General features: G+C 37.7%; 1 protein-coding gene across 37 annotated transcripts in view; it reads right to left on the reverse strand.

Moving 5' to 3' along the window:
• The window catches only part of SYNJ1 (synaptojanin 1), an 87,757-nt gene that overhangs the window by 59,731 nt on the left and 9,082 nt on the right, over positions 1-18,944 (reverse strand). For all 37 annotated transcript variants that reach the window (XM_014827588.3, XM_014827586.3, XM_070488786.1 and 34 more), the window contains exons 3-4: positions 6,659-6,745; positions 4,820-5,087 (exon numbers count right to left, since the gene is read on the reverse strand). In XM_014827588.3, the coding sequence (XP_014683074.3) occupies positions 4,820-5,087; positions 6,659-6,745 (355 nt within the window). The remainder of the gene's footprint in view (positions 1-4,819; positions 5,088-6,658; positions 6,746-18,944) is intronic.

Below are 18,944 nucleotides of genomic sequence, written 5' to 3' on the forward strand. Positions count from 1 at the left end.
GCTCCTAACCAATCTACCGCCATGGAGAATATACCACTGTGCAGAAAAACTTCATATCTGGTATTTTCAGATAACAGCATGCCTTACAAAAGTGAAGTTTCTATAATAGTGAAACTTGGTTCTCTGAATTTTAAAACTCTCCTACCATTTTAAATGGGAATCTTTCTTAAGTGCTCTGCACTATCTTGTTGTCTTAAAGGTATAAAAAAAAAAGTAACAGAATTTTCTTGAAGCCTCAGGGTCATTAATATCATTAATATACAGCAATACTGCTAGAGCAATAGTCCCCAACTCCCTCCTTAGGACAGAGGCAGCAGGTGGTGGCCATAAGCAGTTCTGGTAAAGCATCAATAATCCCATCCCTTCTTATCCATTTAAGAAAGCATATTGGAATATAAATGAGTGGTGAGATTACCACTGAAAGTTAAATCCAATGACCACTATTTATTTAAAAAACACAAGGACACAAGCTTCCATACTTTACTATTACCTACACTGATCAGAGGCAAAGCTCAAACCAATTGTGATCCAGTATTTCCAGACACCACAGCTCAGTCTCATGTCACGGCAGAGGTATAAGACACTTACTTGTCCCCAGTGAAATAGAAGCATGATCTTATAGATTTGTTCAGGAAGAGTTTCTCTCTCTGCTGTTAGTTTTCATTTTTCTTTGCTGTCAATGTGTTGCTGTTTTAATTCTATTTAAATTTAATACACAACCCTTAATCAGCAGCAGCTTCAAATCTCTAACACAGTAAAACTACCTGGATTTTATAGGTATTGGCCACTCTCTGGCTACAAAACTTACTTGGCTACATACTGGAAAATATTTCTCCTAAACTGCAAGGGTATTCACAACAGATTCTAAAAGGTTTCATTTTTCTTGTAAAGTGCACCTCAAGAATGCCAATCCTTGGCAGTCCAAAACACATGGGACAAGAAACAAGGGAAATATAGAACCAGAAAACAAGTGATAAAATGGCAGCAATAGGGCCTCATATATCAATAATCACTCTAAATGTTAATGGATTGAACTTCCCAATCAAAAGACACAGAGTGGCTGAATGGATTAAAAAACAAGACCCAATAATATGCTGCCCCTAAGAAATACATCTCAGCTCTAAAGACAAACAGGCTTAGAGTGAAGGGATGAAAGACGACACTCCAAGCTAATGGCAAACAAAAGAAAGCAGGTGTTGCAATACTTGTATCAGAAAAAGTAGACTTCAAGATAAAAAGGGCAATGAGAGATAAAGAGGGTCAGCCTATAATGATAAAAGGGACACTCCACCAAGAGGATATAACACTTATATATGCACCTAATACAGGAGCACCAAAGTACATAAAGCAACTATTAATTGACCTAAAAGGAGACATTAACAGCCACACAATAATAGTAGGGGATCTTAACACCCCACTTACATCAATGGATAGATCATCCATAGAGAAATTCAACAATAGTGGAACTAAATGAAAAACTAGACCAGATGGACTTAACAGATCCATCCAAAACCAGCAGAATACAGATTCTTCTGAAGTGCCCATGGAACATTCTCAAAGACAGACCCTATGTTGGGAAACAAAGCAAGCCCCAATAAATTTAAGAAGACTGAAATCATATCAAGCATCTTTTCCAACCATAAGCATATGAAACTAGAAATCAACTAAAGAAAAAATCTGGGAAAGTGACAAATATGTGAAGACTAAACAACATGCTACTGAACAACCAATGGATCATTGAAGAAATTAAAGGAGAAATCAAAAAATACCTGGAGACAAATGAGAATGAAAATACACCATACTAACTCATATGGAATGCAGCAAAAGTGGTCCTAAGAGAGAAATTCATAGCAATACAGGTCCACCTTAACAAACAAGAAAAATCCCAAATAAGCAATCTTAAACTACACCTAACAGACTAGAAGAAGAAGAATAGGGAGCCGGCCCGGTGCCGCAGCAGTTAAGTTCACACGTTCCGCTTCTCAGCGGCCCGGGGTTCACTGGTTCGGATCCCGGGTGTGGACATGTCACCGCTTGGCACGCCATGCTGTGGTAGGCATCGCACATATAAAGTAGGGGAAGATGGGCACAGATGTTAGCTCAGGGCCAGGCTTCCTCAGCAAAAAGAGGAAGACTGGCAGTAGTTAGCTCAGGGCTAATCTTCCTCAAAAAAAAAATAAAAAGAAGAAGAAGAAACAAAGCCCAAAGTCAGCAGAAGGAGGGAAATAATAAACATTAGAGCAGAAATAAATTAAATTGAAACCAAGAAAACAGTAAAAAGGATCAATGAAACAAAGAACTAGTTCTTTGAGACGATAAACAAAATTGACAAACCCTTAGCCAGACTAAGAAAAAAAGAGAGAAGGCTCCAATAAATAAAATTAGAACTGAAAGAGGAGAAATTACAAGAGATACCACAGCAATACAGAGGATTATAACAGAATACTATGAAAAACTATACGCCAACAAACTGGACAATCTAGAAGAAATGAATAAATTCTTAGACTCATACAACCTCCCAAAACTGAACCAAGAAGAAATAGAGAATCTGAATAGACTAATCATAAGTAAACAGACTGAAATAGTAATCAAAAACCTCCCAAAAAATAAAAGTCCAGGACGAGATGGCTTCTCTGGAGAATTCTACCAAACATTCAAGGAAGATTTAGTACCTATTCTTCTCAAACTATTCCAAAAAATTGAAGAAGACAGAACACTTCCTTATACATTTTATGAGGCCAACATCACCTTGATCCCAAAGCTAGACAAGAACAACACAAAGAAGGAAAATTACAGGCCAATATCGCTGATGAACATAGATGCAGAAATCCTCAACAAAATATTGGCAAACTGAATACAGCAATCCATTAAAAGGATCATACACCATTATCAAGTGGTATTTATACCAAGAATGCAGGGATGGTTCAACATTCACAAAGCAATCAATGTGATACACCACATTAAGAAAATGAGGAATAAAAATCACATGGCATCTCAATAGACGCAGATAAAGCATTTGACAAGATCCAACATCCATTTATAATAAAAACTCTCAATAAAATAGGTATATAGAAGGAAACTACCTCAACATAACAAAGGCCATATATGACAGACCCACAGCCAACATTGTACTCAACTGGGAAAAACTGAAAGCCATCCTCTGAGAACAGTAACAAGACAAGGGGTAAAGGGGCACTTATATACAGTGACTGACAAATAACAATGTACAACTGAAATTTCACAATGTTATAAACTATTACAACCTCAATAAAACAAAAAATAAATTAAAAAAATAAAGAATGCCAATACCTAGCAAAATTGCAAAATTTTAAAATGAGCAAAATTCACCAGCGGTGTTTTAGCCTTCCCTTTGTTCAATCTGCCTCCTGCTGGATAAACTCCTTCAATCTGTACCTAAATTTGCTCCTACTTCCACCCTTAATTGAATGGAATGAGATGAATTATTCCTACTCATTACACTTAGTAATTACACTTGATTGCTGACCATTTAGGCAATGCATCAGCACCTGCTTGGACTTCTAATTATGGCAGGAAAGCTTTGCTCTCTCAAGCTAAGGAATCTGGAGTACGAATGAGGAGGGAAAAAAACGGTAAGGACAGTTGCCCTAAGCCCAGCTGCAACACCTTTACCTTTTTCAGGGACGTTAATGTCTCTTCCCTCAGAAAAAGTGTAGGGTTGACATGAGCAGACAGGACTCCATATCCACTCATCCGAATCACAACCTCCCCTCCCCGCCCCCCACCATCGTCTACTCCCTTGCCAGGCTCCAAGTTTCTGACTACAATGCTCTACAACCTTTTTTCATTCTGCCCTCCCTTCTCCCACATGTCACTACTCTGGGCCAAGACAATTCCATGTGAGCTAGAGGGTGACCAAGCTGTTGCTCTCAGGTTAGTTTCCTAGCCTAACGCTGTTGCTGACCTTGAGCCCTCTGACACCCAGGGCAAAAAGGTCAGAACTGAAAGTGCTACTCCAAGGTTATACAGGTAGCCGGCCAATTGGGAGGGAGAGAAAATATACGAGGGAATATCTTGAATCTGAACTACTGAGGGACGCTGAGAGCAGACAGTTCTGGACTTTGGCCTTAGAACATATGTAAATATAATAAAACATAATTTGTACATTGTATTAAGGAAAAAAGTCAACACCAACACTGATTGTGGACAAGAGAACAACTATACTAGAAATATGGTCTGCTCCAATAAAGCAACACTAAGTCTAGTCATGTGTTCTGCTTACCATTTGTGCATACTTAGAATATAGCACATTTATGCACAATCGTGAAATAGATCACACTTACCTACTTAAGCCTTATTTTATTATAATACTACACTTTATCCTAGTATACTACTACTCCATAGTCTGTTGCTCTTAAACCAAGATCATCTACTTAACAACCTTAAAATTAAAAATGATAAGGGAACGTTGGCTTAGAAAGGCAATACTGCCAGAGACAAGATCTCAAAAGTAAGAATAGTAAATATGAGTAATGTAATTCTCTTACAACGAATTCATTCCTAATTTTCAAATAAACATTTTAAATACATTTTTGAAATGAAAGGTCAGTCTAGATCAAGGACAGTAAGTGGATTTCATGACACAGGACAACGTCAATAAACTGAGAGTGGATGCCTGCTATGCTCTGCAGAGCATTCTGGAGCAGGCAAGAGTGGTGTGCTCAATCAGCAATGCCCAACTCCGTGTCTCCAAAAATAACTATTAAACCTACTATGCCCCAAATCACCAAGCTACTGCACAGCACATGATGACAAAGGGAAAAAATGTAACACAACTCACCAGAAAAATCTATTATCAGTTGTGTGTTCTTGCATGCTACGGTGTGCATTAAGACTCAGATCTAAACTGACTCCAGATGCAGACCATGCAAAATAAAAGTTTCCTGAATTCAAAACTTTTCGCACTTCTGAAATGCGGTCCTCATCTGAAGAATCAATTCGTAGTGATATAAATTCAGTGGAAGTAACTCGGAAAACTTCAGATTCTTGAATTTTTCCAACAGACATACATCCAGTGACTAGGACCAGATAATGTAACATAGTATCACCTGCAAAAAACAAAGATTTAATTGGATGAAAAGTCCCAATGTTTCTCAAGCTATTCAAAGTTCCTTTCAACTTTCTTCTGTGTCTCCATCTTTTTAAATCTGACATTGTGGTTATTTTAAACTTATCAGGGACATGTTTAAGTTCATAACTAGATTTTGGCAAAAGTTGAAAAAAATCCTTGTTTACATACATTTAGTATAACGAAACATTTAAACATTAACAGAATAATCTCACATTTATGACACAGTTCCTCTATTTAATATGAGGCTATAGAAAATTTACCAAATAAAAAAATGCATGTGTTATCTTCCCTACCTTTCCTCTATTTGTTTGATCGTTAGGAAGTTCAGATAAGACAATGAATGTAAGAGTTCTTTGTAAATGGTAAAGTTGGAGAAATGATATGTAAACATGAGCTGATGATGACCAAATGGGGCAAAAAGTCCCTGGTAACAATTTATAAAGCAATTTAGTTTAGAAAAATTCATAGAGATTTAGTCCATCTAATTTTGACAAAAATCCTATGAAATTAGTATGAAGGTAGAATTCAGCAGTGGTGTACTTTGAGCAAAGATTTGGACGTAGGCAGAAGTGGCCCTGAATATCAGCTCCACTACTTATTATCTGTAAGAACTTCAGTGTGTTAACATAGCCATCTGAGATATTCTCCCTTATGAAATAGGATTAAAACAACCTGAGATATCCTCCCTTATGAAAGGGGATTAAAACAAATCTCTCTGGGCCATGAGGATTACCTAAGACAGTATTAGTTAGACACCTAGGCCCATATCTTCACATGTGATAAATTCATAACAAATGGCAAATCTCCATTTTATGGACCAGTGCTCCTCAAAGTATGTTCCATGAACTGTCACCAGTTCACAATGAGAAAAGGTGTGTGTTCCAGAATGGGAATCAACTACATCAAGTTCACAGTTTGGTATAGCTGACATTTTTTTTTTTTCCCATAGTAAGACTTTATCAATGAAGGAAGAAGCCATGTGTTGATTTGCATGATGGCGCAAGCTCCTTATCACAGACCAATAACAAAACAGTTCATGGAATGGTACCAGTCCTTGGGCCACACTTCAAGGTGACATCATTATAGATAATCTAACTGGTAATCACAAAGGTTACTTTGCAGCCCATGGTGAAATTAAATGGCAGAGGCAGGCTCAACCTGAGACCTTCTGAACACAAAATAGATGTCCTTTCCACTATAAACCAGGGAAATCAGTGTGGTTCCCACGGACATCTTTTCCTAAATTCACTAAAGCAAAGGAAAAGGTCACTGCCCTGATTTTCTCCTTGGACAACTGATACCAGTTTCTTAAAGTGTTCAAACAGGATGCTGTCTCTAGAACTTAAAATCACCAGAGCCTGAGCATGGAGCATGCCCTTTTGGGCAGGAAACATTATCCCAAGATTGGCTTAATTAAGGGTTAGAAGATGTTACCACACTTATAGCTCCAACATGGAGTCTGAAATCATACATAGGTAGTCTCTCTCAAATTCTTAAAATTACAAAAATAGAAATGAAAAAGTAAATTATATTTAATAATAAACTTACCAAGATTTAATCGTAAAACACCTAAGAGTCCATAAGCATCCAGTACTTTGGAGTATGTACCCTTGATTGCCTCTTTTTCTGCAGATGCTACAAAAAAAAGTTTTAGGGTAAGAAAAACAACCCAAAACATCAGATTCTATTTAGCTATAAAAGAGTTTCAACCAAAATTTTCTAAATCTAAATCTGATATTCTTAACATAAATGCATTGCATAAAATATTTTTTCAAACTGGTAACTTGAGTGTTCTTTCCAAAGAATTAACAAATTATTCCAGCACCATCTATTAATTAATCCATCCTCTCCCACTGACCTGAAGTACTACCTTCAACAATATTCACGTTTTGGAAGTTGCTTTTCAATTTTCTTCTCTGTCTCACTAATCTGTTTGCTTACTCTCAATATCAGTAACACCCTGTGTTATGACTTCCCCTATAGGACAACACCCAACTCCTTAACAAGGAATCTTCCAGAATCCGGCCTCAACATATCTTTTCTGCTTCATTTTTCATTTCTCTCCTCTTTCTCCCACCCTAAGCATCCTATGCTCTAATCGCAGTAAACTCTCACCATTGCCCAAACACTTTCACTTTCACACCTTTGCACAACAATCTAGCTTCTGCCTGCAAGGCTTTACTCCAACCTTTGCCTCTTGGCAAAATTCTTTTCACCACATAAAAATATAGGCACACAGTCACTTTCTGGAAACCTTTCTTTACTTCTCCAGGCACAGTTCTTTCAGAGTGCTCCTTCTTCTTGATGCCAAAACATTTTATATATACTCATCACTTGTCTCTCCCATTAGCCAGCCTGCTCCTTGAGGGTAGGAACTATCCTATTCCTCCTTTTATCCCTGACACTTAGAATCATGCTTGAAACACAGAAGATTGAGTAACGTTTAAACAAGGGAAACTAATGTCAATCCTTGACCACACAGTTTAGCACAGGAACAGGGGAATCTTCAGTGTGGCCTTTGTCTTGATCAGTTTCTTCTGCCATAAAGTTAATGTTATCTTGCTAAACATAACCCACGGAATAATTTCCCTAGGGCAGGCTGCTGTGGTTGTTCTACTGAGAAAAAAACAAAAAACAAATCTTGAAGCTTTACAGGAAAAACCTTCCTACTTCTTAGCAAATACAAATTAAAAATTTGACAAAGAACCAAAGAAATATAAGCCACAGCTAGTATCTTACAGGAAAATGACAACACATTCTAAAGCCTAGAAATCCAGAAAGATCTGATCCTCTTTCTCATTCTGTCCTTTCCCTTCCAGTTCTTTCCTCCTCTACTGCTCTCCCTTTTCCACTCTCCGCACCACACCCCCCCAACTCACCTCCTGGCTGATGGGTTCAATCCTCGTTTACCTCATATCTCTTACGCTTAGCCCCTTTTCCCTATCCTCTTTCATCTACAACATAGAATTCCAGTACATGTTGGCAATACTGGTATGTTCCACATTAGAAAAGCATGTAAGCAGACCCTTATGGCCTTTCCACTTCCTACCAATCTCTATTGCTAACAAAAGGGCTATCTTTGGGCCAGCCAGTGGTGTAGTAGTTAAGTTTGTGCACTTCACATCCCGGTACAGACCTACACATCCCTCATCCAGCCACGCTGTGGCGGCATCCCATATACAAAGTAGAGGAAGATTGGCACAGACGTTAGCTCAGGAAACATCTTCCTCAAGCAAAAAGAGGAAGACTGGCAACAGATGTTAGCTCAGGGCCAATCTTCTTCACAAAAAAAGGGGGTAGGCTAACTTCTCAGCCTACTGCTTTGCCTGATACTCTTTAGTACTTGGCACTAGAGATCTTTCCTTTGCCTTGAAATTCTTCTCTAAGGTTCTACAGACCTTCTCACTTTCCTTGCCTGTTTCACCTCTTCTCAGACCATCTATGCTGACACTGTTTCCTAGTTATCCCACTTCTGCCTTCAAATGAGTTGTGCTCTGCTGGTTGACAATGACTCAATCACTCAACTAGCTGACACTGTCACAATTCTCTAATAGGTTTATTATTAGGTGTGGACCTTTATCTTTATCAGACTGCCCCATATGAAATTAGGGAGTGGAGAAGACTTCACCAAGCCATTAAAGTTACAGAGATTTCTATTTCATTCTGCATTCCTAGAGTTCCTATTATTATTATTATACCATGTTTATAGAATAGTTACTCCTAACATTCAATGACAAGGAACACAAAGGTAAAACATCACAACAGAAATTTTAACTATGTTTTATAAAGCAAAACAGGATTGCCTTCCCCTAAATACTGCCTCGTTAAGACTTCCACAGGTACACAAAAGCCAAGGTTAGAGATTTGTTATCTCTCTGATGACAGAGGCATGGCTTCCAGGGGAAATATTCCAGAGTTTTACAAGTTACATACCATATGCATTTACAATACCATCACTAGCACAGTAAGATAGAAATTATTAGGGGTATCACTTTCAGCAGGAATCATTTGGGTTCAAATACCAGCAGCTAGTAAGAGTTAAAAAGAAAAAAAATTTTTTTTTTTTTTAAAGATTTTTTTATTTTTTCCTTTTTCTCCCCAAAGACCCCCGGTACATAGTTGTGTATTCTTCATTGTGGGTTCTTCTAGTTGTGGCATGTGGGACGCCGCCTCAGCGTGGTCCGATGAGCAGTGCCATGTCCACGCCCAGGATTCGAACTAACGAAACACTGGGCCGCCTGCAGCGGAGCGCACGAACTTAACCACTCAGACACGGGGCCAGCCCCAGAAAAAATATTTTTAATATTGTCATCATCTTCCCTTAGAAAACAAAGTCATTTTATAACTTAAATTACCATGCAACAAAATGTTCTCTTCTAATAACGCATAATAATTACCTTTTTGTTAACTGTGCTCTAAATATATGAATATATCATGTCTCTCAGACCCAATGAAGACTCACCTATTAGACTGTCACCTGATTCAAACATGACAAACAAACATGTCATGCTGCTTAGTTATTGATGCTTTTGTCTTATATTCTGAGACTCAGGAAACATGACAGACACACACACATGCACACAATTTGAACGAACAGCGTATATTCTTAGATAAAAGTATGCTAAAGGAAAGGAAAAGTAATTCAGAGTAGATGAGATGTCATTTTTCCCTGCCAGGAATTTTTTGGTTTCTCCTCAAAATATTAAATGAAACATAAAAATTATTTTTAGAGGGACAAATACTGTTTTTCAACTGAGGTACCTGTGTATTGTTTCCATGATGATTAGGACAGTAACTAACACTGGGAGCTAGGGATTTTTCATGAATTATTCAATTTTCACAAGAACCCCATGAGCAAAACTACTACTCTTTCCATTTGACATATAAGGAAACAGGCTTAGAGAGGTTACCAACTTGCCAAAGCTTAAACAGCCAGAGTCAGAGAATGCAGCTTCGGGAGGGAGGGGCTTTGTCTAGTTCACTGCCCTATCCCCAGCAGCCTTGCTCAGGGCCTGGCACTCAAGAGGAGTTCAATAATTCTATGTTCAGTGAATGGATGAATGAAATTTCAGAGCCATAAGCATTTTTAACTCTAGACACTTCCAATCTCCTAAGAGAAAATGGAGTGTTTTCTTCCTATGTATCTTTTTTATCTAAAGGACTGTAGGTAAGTTTTCCTGTTTTTCCACATATGCTTCAGAGGTTTGGCGAAGAACGGAGGAAGGTCCTCGGAAGGCTGTTGGAGCCCCGGTAGAGTAAGAAGGATGGCCCTGTGCATGGAGATGAAGCCAGAGGGAGGGAAAGAGGGCATCTACTTGCGGGGAGGGGCAGCCTGGCCCAAGACAATTGAAGTCTGAGTGGAGTGACAGGGGTGTTGTCTACCCAGAGACGTTGAGAGCAGCCTGGCATAGTATGCTGGAACTTGAGAAGGGTGGGGAGGGCAGGGTGCACCGGGGGGAAGCCCAGGGCAGGGTGTTGGAACCCCAGCGAAATGAGAAAGGCATCCGTGTGAAGGAGCAGGCTGCAGTGGCAATAGGAGAGTAGTTATATACAGGGGAATGATCAAGGATCCTGGGAGCCAGGTTTCTCATTGTCACAGAAGAGGAATGCAAACACGGAAAGAGAGAAAACTCGAATGGACACTGCAGTGTTGACAGGAACTGGAGTTACCAGTGTCAATTCACAGTTTTCTAGACAGACAGACATAGATACAAATGAGTGTGCATAATTATATATAGACACACATACATACTTACATATTCTCCTTAGCTCTATCCATTGACACGACCTGCAATCAGCAATACACCAATGGCAATGAGCATACCTAGTAGCCAGATCTTGTTTTCTAATACCATTCTCCACCAAAAGGAACTAGGACTCCTTGGAGAAATGGCTGATTCCAGAGCAAGGGCAGGGATAAAATGAGCCTGAAACATATTCTTGTGCCAGGAAGTAAGGGTGTATTCAGAGAATGCAGACGTGAGAAAAATGCAGAAGCCATCTTGAAGGAGCTTCTACTGGCGAAATCTGGGACAATTTGAGCATCAAAATAAATTATAAGAGAAACAGATTATAACTCAATGAATAAGCCCATAAATTGAAAGTGTGAAGAGAAATGGGATAGTACACAGTCTCGATGCACTTTACCTCCAAACATTTACTAATTCTGAAGGGAAAAAGGGTCTGCCAAAGCCACCTGGCAGACACCACCTTAACCCAAGTAATCAAAGTGAACACCAACAGTAATGGGACATGTCAAAACTGAGTGCCACCTGACAGGACACAATGAAAAGAACACAGCACCACTTCTGTAATATTCCTGTCAAGATGTATAACCTGAATCTGAGCATGAGGAACCATAAGACAAACCCCAAGTGAAGGACATTCTACAAAACAACTGGCCTTCATTTTCAAAAGCTGTAAAGTCATAAATGCCAAAGACTTAGGAATTTTTCCAGATTTAAGGAGACTAGAGGGACATGACAACTAAATAAAATGTATAAAATTGGACTGGATCCTTTTGCTATGAAAGACATTGTTGGACAAGTGATGACCTTCAATGGAGTCTGAGGATTAGACAACAGTAAGGTATCAACAGTAATTTTTTTATGGTTATATTGTAGTTATGCAGGAGAACATCTTTCTAAGAAATATGTAATAAAGTATTTAGGGGTGATAGAGCATCATGTCAGCAACTTACTCTTAAATAGTTCAGAAAAAAAAGTTCTTTGTACTGAACTTCAACTTTTCTGTATGGTTGAAATTGTTTCAAAATTAAAAAAAATTAAATGTAATCAGCAAAATTAAATTTTAAAAATACATGTGCATCTTCCTAAATTAAGAAGCTTTTATCTCTAAATGTCACTAAGATAAACTCTTATAATACCATGCTATCCCCTCCCCATATACTTTTTTTAATGGGGAAAAGAAAGACTCTTATTTTATGGAGCTCCATGAAATATAGAGAAACATGAGAAATGATGTAAGAGGGAGGAACCTAATTAAATTATTGTCCCATTTCTCTGGTAATTTTATTCTAGAAAATAATTTGAGAATCCTCCAGTATAAAGAGATTACTTAAAATAAGAAAGCCATAATGCTTTAAAATAATGTGTATAACCTTTACATAAAACAGTATTTGTAAATACTTTACTCAATCCATCCTCATCTTTCTTTTTCCCTTAATACTCCCCTCTTGCGTCCCATGCTTCGGCCAAAATGAATACCACATTGCCCTTTCCACATGCTCCACATTCCTTTCCCTCTCTTCCTTTGTTCCCATTATTCTTTCCATCTGGAACACCCTTTAGTCATCTTTGCGTTTCCAAATATTACCCATCTTTCAAAATTTAACTAGATGCCACTTTCTTCCTGAAGTTGTCCCTGATCACTCTGGCTGGAAGAATATCTCTTTGTTCTCTCTGATTTATACCACAGACACCTGTATATTAATCGCAATAGAAACTAGGTCTCATTTCTTTATATCTAATAGCAACCTAACACAGAAACTTTGAACACTGCAGCTGTTAAGTATTCATCTAATAGACAAAAATAAATTGAGAGCTTGCAGCACAAAAGGGAATGTTTTGTTAGTTTTAAAATAATACATAAAAAGATAAACATTTTACCTTACCATTGATAGTATCTGAATGCTCTATCATTATTGAAGTTGAACAATTCTTCATAGTAATGTCTGGAAATTTTCAAATGTGCTGTCTGCGGTGGGGTGTGAGGGTGGGAGTTGGAAGGTGAGGGTGAGAAATACAGGTATTGTTAAAGGACTGCTAACCAGGGTTTAACTAGTGTTGTTTATAAATGGCAGGGTGTGTGGAGAGCTCAGAGGAAACTAAAGAATGAGCAGAAATGAGAGTTCAGGTGATATGGTGATACAGAAGGAAGCTCAGGTCACTCCGTATGAGTGTCGTCTTTCAAGGTATCTCCTGTGCATTCAATGAGCGGAATAGACTGTTATTTGTAGAGACGTTTGTATTTTTTTTCTCCTCTTCATGTTGGTGTTTTTAAACAAACAAAATGTTAGGAAAAACAAACCTTTCTTTTTACAAGTTACTGATTTCAACCACAAGTAGGTATGAGTGTCCAAGAATACCACTGTTGGGGGAGTAACTCTGAGCCCATCAAGATCCTCAGCAGCTCGGCTGAGGTAAGGAGGGCTGTGTCTCTGTAGCTCCCCAGGAAGGTGAACCTGACTTCTGAAGTTACTCCTGTGACACCACAGGGATCAGTGGTACCTAACTAGCTCAACAGCTTATTTTAAAAGGGAAAACTCTTCTCGCGTCACATTCAACACTTTCTTTCAATCATGCTTTAGATCTTTTCTTAGTCTTCAATCTAACGTCAACACACATTTCCTGAGAACACAAAGCTATCTTAAGCATAAATTTACAATTAACAGCTATATTTTTTAACACATCTTCACAACATTAGAACCGATAAAGTGAAGGCCCAGTGATTCTAGCCCTAGTGAATATATAAATATGAATAAGGTCAGAAAATAGAATTAAAAGCAAAATAAAATATGTGCCATAAACATTTATTCCTATAAAAATATTTATGGATGAAATTAAATGACATTTGAGATTTACTTCAAAATAAATGGGGAGTGGGAGACAGTGGACAAGAGATACAGATAAACCCAAGTTAATGTGTTAATAATCCTTGATACTAGTTAATATCATGAGTTAATAATCCTTGAGGCTGGGTGACAGACACATGGGAATCAATGACAATCTTCTCTCTTCTTTGATGAATGTTTGATACCTCCCAAAATAAAATGGTAAAATTTATTTTGACAACATTCTTTGACATACTGGATAAATTCACAAAAGAGAGAAGACAAGATAACGCTGGCCAGCCAGTGAGAGAGCAGAGGCGAGAGGAATTCTAAGCGATCAGAGAGGTACTTTCTTCCAACTACCCTAGCCCAGAGGTGTATTAGTCAAAAGTTCAATGGACATTGGGACTTTTACAAACTTGGAAGAGAGCAATTAAGTCCTACAACCTTGAGAATGGCTCCATGGCCCGCTCTTCCCAAAGCTATCATATATTCATCAAGTAATAAATATACAATAAATTGGGAAAGGAAAAGCCTTGGCAATTCCAGAATGCAGACCCTAGGAAGGATAAACGTTGCTATACCCTGTCATAAATGCTTTCCTTCATTCATTCTAAATAGCTTAGCTTTAATATCCTACTCTGTTGAAACTATCCTTGGAAAATAATAAGCTCACCTTTGCTCATCACAGAAGAGATTAAGAAACTTTTAAAACTACATAAAGCCAGGAGGTAGTGATATCCTATAACTTAACTCGGATAACTTATTCATTATTTTAGCTCTGTGCATGTTTTCAAAGTTCTTTTAACTGAAAGCAAATTCATGACTGAAAGCACACCTAACCTACAACATTTCCTATTTCAGCTAGAGGAAAGTAATGAAAACAGAAGCTGTAGAGATGACCTATTTATAGGCTACAGAAAACATTCAGAGTATAAATATATCAATTGTTTCCTATCAAAATTCAACAAACTAATTGTTCTCTATCACAGTATTCAACACCATTCTTTGCTAGAGTGACTTACTTTTATAGCACTATGTCATATGACATAACTGGCATTATTCAGCATTGTTGGTATTACATCCTCCTTTCTCAAATCAGTATTTAAGGCAAATAATGAAGCCTAAGATCAGACTATGGAAATTCAGGCAAAAACATAATCATATACCGACTCCTTAATTTTCATGAGCTGTGACCCTAAAACAGCGGCTTATTAAACACGGAATAATGGTCACATGGTGATCACACCTGAATTGCTAACTCCACCATCTGAATGAAAAGAAACAAAATTAACTTATTACCTAAGATCATCAGATAATTTAAAAGTCATTTGTTTTTAATTTAAGTGATATTTTGAGGATTAAATTTAAATGTAAATTTCTCTAACTTGTGATGAATTACAATAATTCAAACTAAATAATTAAGCTACCCAGTGAAGGTCCTGCTATCCAATGTCAACATCCTGCTGTGGCTCAAATCTTCTAAATGGGGAATAGACCATCTTTCTTTAGCTGATACAAAAACCAAGCTAAAGAAAGTCAATCAGAATGTGAAAACAGGATTACAAATTAGTACGATCTTCCTAGAATCACAATTTGCCTGTGGTTGCATGCACGGCAGTTTGTGGTCAGCTTATTTGCATGCAGGTAGCACTTTGGTGTAGTACCAGAGGGCCTCTAGTCAGAGAATCCTAGAGATCATGCAGTCCAAGCTACTCATTTTCAGAAGAAAAAGACTAGAGATTAGGTGATTCATCCAAGATCATATAACTAGCTGGCAGTAAAGCCTCTTTCCATTTCATCATACATAAAGAGAAAAATTATTTTAAAAGGGAAAGGTTTACTTTGTATAATAATTAAAATTCCAGCTGAGAGACAGTAAACTATGAAAATTAATGTTCTGGATAAACTACACATTCCAAACTTGCCAACATTTCAAAATATAAATAACCTCTTACTCACTCATGCAACATATATTTACTGAATGCCTACCATGTAACAGGACCCTCACAAGGTTCTGGGAATAAAAAAGGTCAGTGCCCCAATACCTTCTATTAGGAAGAGGCATTTTTTAAATCCTACAAATGCAAAATTATAAATTCTAGTAAGTACTATGATGAAGTTCCAACGGACTGCAACAGTAGGACTGAATTTAAAATGGTTTGTTGGGGGAGGGTAGTGGTTTAAGAGGCCTGCCTGCCTGAGGAAGTGATCTTTAAGCTGAGACCTAAAGAATAAACAGGAAGTTAGCCAAATGAGGCGTGGGGCAAAAATGTTCTAGGCAATATACACATACCCTGTATGACCCAGCAATTCCATTCCCAAGAATATACCCAACAGAAAAGTGCAGATATGTGTACCAAAAGACATGTACAAGGATGTGCATACTAGTGTCACTCATAATAGAAAAAACTGGAAATAAAGCAAATGTCAACAGAACAAATACTGGACTATTCATATAATGGAATACTACATAGCAATGAAAATGAATAAACTACTGCCATATGCTACAACATGGATGATCTCCCATATATAACATTGAGTGAAAGAAGCCAAACACAACAGAATACATATTGAATGCTTCCGTTTAAGTTAAGTTGAAAACCAGATAAAACTAATCTATGATGTAAGAAGTGAGGACAGTGATTATCTTTGAAGATCATGGTGGAGATAATAACTGGGAAAGAACATGAGGGAATCTTCTGAAGAGCTAGTGATAATTTTCTATTTCTCAACCTGGTAGTGGTAACATAGGTATGTTCACTCTACAATAATTTATCAAGTTGTACGTTTATGATTTACATACTTTTTCTCATGTGTGAAGAAGTTTATTTTAAAAAATAAAATTTTAAGCAGAAGGAACAGTATATGTGAAGACCCTGAGACCAGAAAGAATTTGGTACATTCAGAACCTTTCAAAGAAGGCCAATGTGGCTGAAACACAGAAACCAAGAGGCAAAAAGCCTAAGACTGAAGATGGAGGCAGGAACTCGCTGATTTTATTGTGGGCATTTTAAAGAGTTTGGAATTTAACTTCAGTAGCCAACCACTGAAGGGTTTTAAGCAGGGAAACAATACGATCTAAACTGTGTTTTTAAAAAGATTGGAGAGTGGGTGAGGGAGTGGAAGCAGGGAGACCAGGTAGGGAGGCTATAATAACAGTCCAAGAAAGAGACTCCAATGGCTTGACTGGGGTAGAAACAGCTACAACAATGAAGTGAATGGACTCTCAATGAAATTAGGAGGTTGAGCTGACCGGATCTGGTAAGAATGTGTGAAGTGAGAGAGAAGGAGGTGTAGACAGTGATTCTTAAGTTTTGGGTTAAACAACCAGGTGGATGGAGTAAAACCCACTGAAATAAGGAAGACTGAATGAAGAGGGGGTTTGAGGTCAGCCCGGTGGTGCAGCCGTTAAGTTTACATGTTCCACTTCGACAGCCTGGGCTTTTGCCGATTTGGATCCCAGGTGCGGATCTACACACCACTTGTCAAGCCGTGCTGTGGCAGGCATCCCACATATAAAATAGAGGACGATAGGCACAGATGTTAGCTCAGGGCCAGTCTTCTTCAGCGAAAAGAGGAGGATTGGCAGCAGATGTTAGCTAAGGGCTAATCTTCCTCAAAAAAAAAAAAAAGGAGGATCCAGTTTGAAGGAATGCAGTGGTCAATGTGACTGTCCACCCCATATCTACTCCAACCCCTCCTTATTATGTAGCCACCATACAGGTTGGGATATTATGGGAACTCAGACAATCATTGTAATTTCTATCTTCTTTTGCCCATCATCTGCTTGATTCAAATAGTACATGATATCCCTGTAGCCATAGCAGCTGGTTCAGGAACAGACACAAAACTCAAAATGATCCACTAAAAGGGGAAGTGCATTTTCATTTTGTGGGTTCTAACCCATTATCTCAGTTTGAAAAAGCTGGATCTCAACTGTGCCATCCAAAGCAAATAATTATTCTACCTAGATCTGTATCAGTCCCACACAGTTTTGCAACATCTACAAATCTGATAACCATACTGTCTACCCCATTCTCCAAGAGAATGATGAAACTGTTAAACAAGATGGGCCAGACATATCCTCAATGTTGACCAAGGACAGACCACTAATGAGCACTAATGTACAATCAGCTAGAAATTTACTTAATTATAAGATTCACCTGCCTATACTTTGCACATGGTCCACAAGATATTAAAAGACTTTATCTACATTTCAGTAAGGTATTCAACAGACTACAGCAATCCCATGGTCTACCAGTGAATAAAATGAAACACAATCCATGATAAATATTTATTGCTAAGACGTGGTTTATATAAGTAAACACACTTTATATATATAAAGTCATAGAAGAGGGCTATAATAAAATGGAAGAGGGTATTTTAATAATATTCAATATATAGGAATATTTAATGGTTTAGCCAATAACTTAATAAGAAACATTCTGGTTTTTATTTTTTCTTTTCACTGACTTAGTTATCTCAAAATCATCCAGGAATTAAAGGGCATATAAAGTCTTTCAACCCAAACTGAGGGAGTAATTAAATAGTGTCCAACTGACCAAGAGGAATTAATTCATCTCTCCAAATGCCAAATTACTCACAGTAATTTGACTAGTTCAGTGGCTATGAAATGCACTCCAATGTGAATACGTGTGCTTATATTATGTACCATTACAGAGGAACAATGGCTTACACTTGCAAAATCTATTTTAGTAGAAACAGATGAAAACAAATGCTTTATTAACAAACAGTAAAAAACTCAACCAAATTTAAATTGTCAGCAGTAAAAATATATATAATTTTTAAAGCGATACCTCGTTTTGGCATTCTAAAGAGGCTAACGCCAATTGCACTAGTCCACTCCACTCTTTATGCTTCTTTCAAACTTACAGTTTAAACATAACTAAATAACAAAATTTCACTGATTCAGACTTTACCACTTCAGAATTTTTGAAAATGTTGGCACTAGATGCAAAGAAAAGCAATACTATTTAAACTGCTGCCTATTACAACTGGCTTTTTTTAGCTTTTGCATATCTGAAAGAGTCTTCACATCAGCTTTGTGGTTACATACAGAAGCCTGGGTGGACAGTTTTGGGGGATTTTTTTCCCTTTCACTACTTTAAAGCTCTTGCTCCACATCTTCTGACTTGGACTGTTTCTTGAAGAAAAGTCTATCATCATCTGTATCTTCATTCTTCTGTACATATGTCTTTTTTATCTTGGGCTGCTTTTAAGACTTTTCCCTGTATCAGT

The sequence above is a fragment of the Equus asinus genome, chromosome 18 (genome assembly GCF_041296235.1).
Source record: "Equus asinus isolate D_3611 breed Donkey chromosome 18, EquAss-T2T_v2, whole genome shotgun sequence".
NCBI lineage: Eukaryota > Metazoa > Chordata > Mammalia > Perissodactyla > Equidae > Equus > Equus asinus.